General features: G+C 54.1%; 1 protein-coding gene across 4 annotated transcripts in view; it reads right to left on the bottom strand.

Moving 5' to 3' along the window:
- Positions 1 to 3,300: 3,300 nt before the first annotated feature.
- Positions 3,301 to 7,855, bottom strand: part of ANKS1A (ankyrin repeat and sterile alpha motif domain containing 1A) — a gene marked incomplete at its 5' end in the record, with an annotated part of 138,199 nt that continues 133,644 nt past the window's right edge. For 3 of the 4 annotated variants that reach the window (XM_080938032.1, XM_080938029.1, XM_080938031.1), the window contains 2 exons: positions 3,301 to 6,607; positions 7,395 to 7,565. In XM_080938032.1, coding sequence (XP_080794158.1) covers positions 6,488 to 6,607; positions 7,395 to 7,565 — 291 coding nt within the window. In that variant the 3' untranslated portion in view covers positions 3,301 to 6,487. The remainder of the gene's footprint in view (positions 6,608 to 7,394; positions 7,566 to 7,855) is intronic. The other variant, XM_080938030.1, reaches the window with a different exon arrangement.

Here is a 7,855-nt window from a genome sequence, read left to right as displayed (position 1 = left end):
TTCCCTGACCCACCTCATGAAGACTCCACATGTACCGTGTTCGTGCTTGGAGGGGTGGAAGTCAGTGTGGGAGCTCGGGTGGGGTTCAACTGAGAGCATCTGTGGGACTTTTGTATTTTACCTTCTGTCTCATACCAGGGTCTCAGGTCGTGCCGGGCGGTGTGCACACACCGAATGTCACTCTAATCTTCATGCCATGACCTTCTGGCGTCTTGTAATTTGTTCTTCCGAAGTTATCTGCATATTTTCTCTACCTTTAGGATTAGTGTGTGTGTGAGTACGTATGTAATATATGTATGTTATGTATGTATGTGTACACAGTGGCTCCCTGTGAAGGAGCACCGCAGCATAGCCCATTCTCTCCGCCTAGCATTTGGGTTCCAGGGACTGAACTCAGGTTGTCAGTCCTGGCAAGCGCTCTTCTGCACTGACCGTCTTTAACCAGCTCCCTCCCCGAATATTTATTTTTATTTTTTTGGTTTTAAGACATTGTCATGGTAGAAGGTGGATGAGTAAAACCATACCCCGCCCCCCCTTTTTAAAGACTTATGTATATGAGTACACTGTAGCTGTCTTCAGACACACCAGAAGAGGGCATCAGATCCCATCACAGATGGTTGTGAGCCACCATGTGGTTGCTGGGAATTGAACTCAGGACCTCTGGAAGAGCAGTCAGTGCTCTAACCACTGAGCCATCTCTCCAGTCCCATAGTTTTTACTTTCATTATGCTTTGAATGTTGCTTGCTATGAGTCCCTGTGGACATACGGTCCATCCGTGTATCTATCTGTCCGTCCGTCCGTCCATCCGTCCATCCTGTTTATCTGTGACTCAGGAGAGCAAAGCCAGGCCTAGTGCACACATGCAGGGCAGATGCTCTTCCATCCGGTTGCACTCCCAGCCCTGAAACACATCATCTTTGAAAAGATTTTGAGTGACCAAAAGAACGCTGGCTCCCCAGGAACTGGAGTTTACAGCTGGCCGTGAGCTGCCGGTGGGTGCTGGGAACCGAACCTGGGGTCTGTGCAAGGAGCAGCCAGGGCTCTAACCACTGAGCCATCGCTCCAGCCCACCTGGACCATATTTTAAAGATCTACTGTGCAGATCTTACATTCCTTTTCTCACCCCTTTCTCTGGTGTTTCAAAATTGCATCTGTATAGTGTTTGTGTTTTTAACTTATTTGGGAGTTACCCCACACTCCGTGCTTCTGTTCTGTCTCCCTGGTGCTGGGATTACGGGTGTGTGCCACCATGCCTGGCTCACCAATCGTTTGATAACTGAAAACAATTTACATTTAACCTTATTATGGCTGGTTATGAGGCATTTCCCAACAGGTTCTTGCGTTGACTTGATCAAGGCATCTGGAGGTGACAGGTCACGATTGCCCTACAGAGGGATTCATAATTTGATGGCTTTGTCAGGAGGGACTGGAGATGTGTAGGTGAGGCCTGTGACTTTGGAGGCAATCGGACCATTCCTTGGCCCTCTCTTGCTTCCGGGTTGCCCTGAATTTGTGATCCTCCCAAGTGCTGGATTACAGGCATGTGCCACACCCGGCGCCCTGGGTGTCGTGAGGGCCCTGATATTTACCTGTTGTCTTCTCCCTCCCTAGTATTTATTTTTAGTAGTGTTGAGTCTGTATATAACTTGTCACAGTCATCATCCACCAGTTCCAGCGACAGAAACTTTACCTCCCAAAACTGCCCTTTAAATCTCCGTCCCTGTCCACTGCGTGTCTATACAGGTAGAAGCGGGGAGCCAAAGTTTTGCATTAAAGCAGAGTTTCTTTCTGTGTCTGACCGCCCCCTGGTGCGCCCCGAGTGCCCAGGCTTCTTTCTGTCTGGCAAACTTTCCCAACACCTATTTAGGGACAATTTCTGGTGGCAGAGTTTCTCTGCCACTTTTTTTAAACCCTCAATGCCCCAGTTCTCGCTCATCCCTGATGAGTACCGACTGTTTTCCCTGAGGTAGGATTCTGGTTTGTCATCTCCTCCTCCCCCCGTGCCATTCAGATGGCCTTTCTGTGCTGACAAGGTCTTTACCCTCCCCCATCCCTTCTCTTGCCAGTCTCAAAACTGATCTTTTCTCCAGAAATCTGATTACGTCATACTGGTATCCTGGCGAGGACTTCTCTGTTTAGCTGTCTGCAGGTTTGTCTCTCTTGCCAGGATTGGGATGTGGGCGTATATTTGTTTAGTAGTAATTTCCCTTTTAAACAGTTCCACCAGATAATCAGCTCTGCCCAAGCTGTTCTCAAGTCACAGCTCTCCTAAAAGCTGGCTAGAGATGTGCGCCCCAGCACAGGCCTGACCAGCGACGCCCCAGCACAGGCCTGACCAGCGACGCCCCAGCACAGGCCTGACCAGCGATGTCTCTCTTCAGCCTGTTTGAGCTGGTACTGTTTACCGCATTCTGCAAGAGAAGGCGATCTGGCGTCCTTACAGACACAGAGGGCAGAAATCCAGGTTCCTCCCTTGACTTGGCTGCCCTAGGGGGTATGGCTCCTCTTCACTTCTGGGGGGGGCACTCAACTGTCCCTCATGAAGAGCCTGACCCTGCACTGTTGGGGCATCCTACAGCAGAGGTGGCCAGGCTCCCCTCTGGCGTTCAGGCAGAGTAAAGACACCTTGCCTCGTGAGGCTGCCTCTTTCTTTCCCGCTGCTGGTCTGGAATGGCTTTTGCTTGGCTTTTTGAGTTGTTTCCATTGTCAATTTGTCCCAAGTTTAACTACACTAGAGGGAAGCAGATGTCCCTGCTTACTGTGACAGCCACCATCAGCCCACTCTGTTTCATGTAGCACAAGCATTAATCGCGGTGTTGGTTTTTATGAATGGTTACAGTCTGTAGTGCCGAGCTGTTTGGGTTTACACGCAGCTGAGCGCATGAAAATGTATCTGGAGTTTTACAGCTTGGAAGGGCTTCTTAGAGCAAGACAGAGCTTTGGGCAGTGAGCTGTGGGGTGTACTACCAGACAGCTGGGGTGGAGCAGTTGTCTCAGCTTTAGGCCCCGCACTGTTACAGACGCTCAGCGGCCATCTGTGGGTGAGCCCAGCACACAGCCCTTCTCAGTTCACAGTCGTGTCCTTGAGGTCCCTGCTTCAAACAGGGTTGACTGTTCGAGGGCCAGCTTGGCATCTAACTGCTGAAGGATGCTACACGGGAGATTCCAAAACTGTCATCCAAGCCAAGCAGAGGACATGTGTCCCTGACCTACAGTGGTATCTGGCCTGCGTCCACACTTAACACAAGAAAATAAGGTTCCAGTTCACACCCCAGAGCTGTGGCCGGTTTCTACCGCTCTCCTTTATTAGCTCAGTCGGTCCTACGCTGCACAGCTACAGCAGTAAGAAACTGAGCCGGAAGCCCAGGGCGTGCACTCTGCAGTGAGGTTGGTCTATGCCAATGCACAGGTTGGTTACGTTTGGTACCACAAGGTGTTTATAATTCAAACAAAACTGGACAGATTAACAATTTTATGTACAGTAAAACAAAAGGAATTCAAGTATCAAAATATGGAAACAAAGATTAAATAACATTTTTCTTGGAATCCATTCCCACTGTCCACCATGAGCAGTAACTCCTGTGACCTGCAGCGCAGGCCTGGGCACCTCCCAAGCTAACTGTGAGCCGTCTTGATGACTGCAGCCATGTGTTCTGAGTGGGCTTCTCAGAACCCCCTAGTGGGCAACCTCGGAGGCAGAGTCCAAAGTACCCTGTTGGGACGCAGGGCCTGCAGGAACGCCGAGAGGCAAGCAAGGAGCCCGTGACCACTGCCTCGAGGGGACTGGGCACGTCTTACCACTCCCATCAGAATGGCTCCTTCATGGTTCAGGCATAGCCTTGGATGTCACAGGGCATGATCCACACAAGTGCCAAAGGCAGACCCTTCCATTTGGCACCTGTCCTGAAAAGGAGAGACCCACCAGAGGAGAAGAGGGATTTCTTGAATATTCAGAAACCAATCTTGAAAGAGACGCAGAGCAGACAAGCCAAGACTTTCTGGTAGAAAACACCCTGAATAAATAAGACATAGCAGCGGAGGAAGTGCCTGCCTGTGACTCGTAGTGTCTACAGCGCCCCCTAGGCTCTGCACTGACCACAGAGCTGCTGAGCTCACCTCTGGCTGAGGGAAGGGGTTCTGCACACCTGACCCAAGAACCGAGGACCGCTCTGGATTCTGGAAAGGTGGGAGCCCAGGGCACTTTTCAAGGGCTGAAGACTCGAGGCAGGAAAGGAAGTACTAATGCCAGTACCTAGAGCCGAGGACCCCTGGCTCCTTCCCAGAGGAGCTGTACCCCGGCAGCTGCTGTGCTAAATGCACAGCAGGCACAGTCCACAGGTCTAGCAGAGGGAAACCCTGCTTCCCACTCTGACCAGCCCACGAGGTGAGGGTGCCCAGGATCGCAGCTCCCAGCCCTGTTCAAAGACCCAGGATGAGTGCCCGCCAGGGAAGCCCGCAGCCTGCTCACCGTGGGCCAGCCCTTCTTTCTTTTTTGCTCCCTACTCTGGGAAAGCTGGCTAGTGGCCTGGCTGGCCCTCAGAGCCTGCGCCCCAGCAGGCGGCCCCTCGCTGCTCCTGAAGCCCAGGAGGATGGTCACCAACCACATCACTTTGAAAAGCAAAGCAAACAGGAGAGCTGAAGACCAGCTGGACCTCAAGACCATAGCCTGGGGGGAGGGGGGGACAAGACTGTGATCTGGCTAGCCTTTTCCACATCTGGAACAGATGTGCCCAGCCTGCCGCAGGGGATACAACAGTCAGAGAGAGAGTCCAGATCAAGTCCCAAGCTGCGTTTTGACTGACATTTCCATTAATGCCCCAAAGCCACTCCTCCCTTCTGGTGTGGCTCCGGCAGCAGCATGGGGGCAGTGCTAACACGGGCAGTCCTAAGGAGTCCCCCAGCACCTCAAACTACTTGCTCATCCACTGGGAACCCTAGACACTTCTGGGTCATTACCTCCGTGGACAACGAAGCCTCAACTCTGCCCATGTTGCCCACGTGTCGTCCTGTCTCTAGCCAAGCCGAGAGCCCAATTCTGAAGGCAGAGGCTGAGTTCCTGTCTCGTTTAAGATTGGCAGCTTTTACCGAGAGGCTGGAGCCCAGTGTTAGAAATGTATAAAAAGATTTCTTTTCCTATTAAAAACACATATCCTGGACAGGCTACTTCTCAGGCCATCCAGAGTTGGGTCTCCTCGGCTAGATTCCTGGCGTCTTCGCTGCCTCCAGGGCAGGGTTCCGCAGGTGGCGGCAGGCCCAGGCCAAGCAGGTGACAGGAGGTCCTACGGCAGGGCTGGGCCTGGGTCTTCAGGCTGCAGGTGAGGCTCTCGGTGCTGGGGGCAGGAGCCTGTGCTCCCCACGGCTACGCTTCCGCAGCACAGTGTGGCTCCTCAGTGGCTCAGCTTGGCAGAAGCAAATAGTGGGGGAGGAGAGAATTAACCAAAGATCCTGCACAAAGTGAAGGACACGGAAAGGGACACAGCACACAAAGGTCCCTGCCTCCCGGGCCCTCCACAGCCTACAGCCCACTGCTGCTCAGAAAGGCACAAGGAAAGGCAGGCAGCCGAAGGGCCAGCCCTGGCGTACGGTCGGGTGCTGACTGACTCAGGCTGTTCCACTGCACTACCATGTTTGCACCACGGCCACAGGAATGACTTCTTCTGTCCCCTGCCATCTAGACTCATCTCCACACCAGGGCATGTGAGGCTTCCTCCGAGATTCATCTCCTAAGCAGGTGCCGGGGATGGCTGGATGAAGGCTGTCTCAGGACCCCACCACCAGAGCAAGTATGGGAGCGCTCCCCAACACCACAGAGGCTGCTCGGCTCCACCCCGAGAAGGCGCACTTGGGTGCAGGGCACACCTCAGTGAGTTGGATTCCAGAACCAGGCACAGCACAGAAAGGGGCCAAGCACACACGGGTCCCTTAGGAACCTGTACTTGGGTGTGTGTGTGTGTGTCACAGCTAGTGGTATCATGCACAAGGGCGTGGCTGGTACCAACCTTTCCCCTTTACAGAAGTCTGTCCCTAGGGAAACTATATCACAGGCTTGACCAGGAAGAAACCCAGCACCTGAGAACAGCTGTGTGTAGGGCAGCCTGGCGCTGGGCGGTCACAGTGGTGGTTGGGTCAGGAAAGGTGACAACTGGTAGCTCTTAGCATCTAGTCGTGACCCGGGTGAGGAGAGCAGCCTCAGAGGGAGCTACTGTGGTTCTGCTGGAAGACTACCCTCACCTCACAGGGCCTGTCCCAGAGGCGTCGGGAGCCTCTGCTCCACTCTGGTGCCTACGAGGCCCCCTCCAAAGGCAAGTCACCCCCCAGCTGTCCTCAGCCCAAGGGGAGGAATCACAGTGTTGGGTGGTGTAAGCAGGAGCTGCTGCCGGAGGAGGGCAGGTCCCGGGGAGGCGGGGCCTTGGTGGTGGCAGCTGGAAGGAGAGTTGAGAAGGTCGGGTGGCAAAGGCACAGTGGGGTAGCGGAGACAGAGCAGCGTTAGAAGATAGTGGTCTCATACTTGGTGCTGAGGCTCCGCTTCGAGTCTGGCTTTGGGTCCATGATCCAGGAAACACTAGCGTGGGACGGGGCCTCTTGGTCAGAATCAGGAGGTTCCAGCTGCCAAACAAGGGGAGAAGTCAGAGTGGGCCCTCGGCACCGGGACATACCTGCCCCTCTGTGAAGCATCTGAGGGACAGGCACCTCCAGGGACAATTCTCAGCTGCTCTTTGGGAACTGTTCAGTGAAAGGAACCTTGCCCCACAAGATTTATGCTCTAAGCCTTAGTGTGGTCATGGTGGGCAGGAAGGGAGCAAATGTTCAGCAGCCCCAGCCCTTGGGTCCCTCTGATGGGCAGAAGAGCTCAGCCTGGGGCAAGACCTCAGCACTCATGCCAGACCTTTTCAGAGGACAACGACAAAGACAAAGGGCAGAATACAGGAAGGAAAAGAATGTCACACAGGCAGAGCATGAGGCCAAGGGATGAGACAGCTCACGGGCACTTCAGGGAGCCTGACACACAAGACAGCAGGAGGCAGAAAGACCTTGACTCCAGGACTAACAGACGGCAGCGGTAGGTAAGAAGGACGGTGGGTGGTGCAGGTGTGACAGTGACAACAGCGAGAATCGGGGGGCACCGGCACCTGGGGCGCAGAGCAAAGCAGACAGACACAGGGATGTCACTGGGTGCTTGCTGCAGCTGTACACAGCAGCCCTGGGCTGGCTCTGACGAGGGAAGACACTGCTGTCTCCTGCCAGAGGAACCCAGGGTGGACGGTGGGAGGGTGGAGGGGAGCTAAAGGAAGTGGGCTGATTTCCTGGGGAAGCTGCCAAGGAGTGAGAAGACACTGCATGTGCCCAGCTCCACCCGAGCCCTGGGATGCCTGGGGAGAGGGAGGGCACGTACTGCAGACTTCCTCATGCCGACCCGAGGCTTAGGCACCGGTTTGGAAGATTTTGTCTCAATCATCGAAGCTGCAGAGGCCGACATGGTCCTGGATCTCTGGGCCTGGAGGGCCAGCTGATAGGCCACCTCAAATGCCTGCCCCAGGGTCAGGATGATCTCGTAGGTCAGGCTCTGGGAAGAAGCAGAGTACCAGCTAGCAGCACAGCTTCCTACGGACCCGTCTCCTCACAAGGAGCAGGAAACTTTTTTTTTTTTTTTTTTTTTTGCAAACGCAGATTTGTTTCAAAGTGGTCAGTGAGGTATTTTAGCAGAACACCATTTCTGCTTCAAGCACTAGGTAGAATGCAAACCCGGCCGACTGCACCCGCAGCACAGCCCTGGTGTCTTGGGGACCATGCCCTCACTGGAGTCTTTCTCTGGCTGGCTTGTGAGCTAACCAGCATCATGTTCTCTCCGAGGTA

The sequence above is a fragment of the Micromys minutus genome (assembly GCF_963924665.1).
Source record: "Micromys minutus genome assembly, chromosome: 25".
Lineage (NCBI taxonomy): Eukaryota > Metazoa > Chordata > Mammalia > Rodentia > Muridae > Micromys > Micromys minutus.
This window is presented reverse-complemented; position numbering and strand designations above follow the sequence as displayed.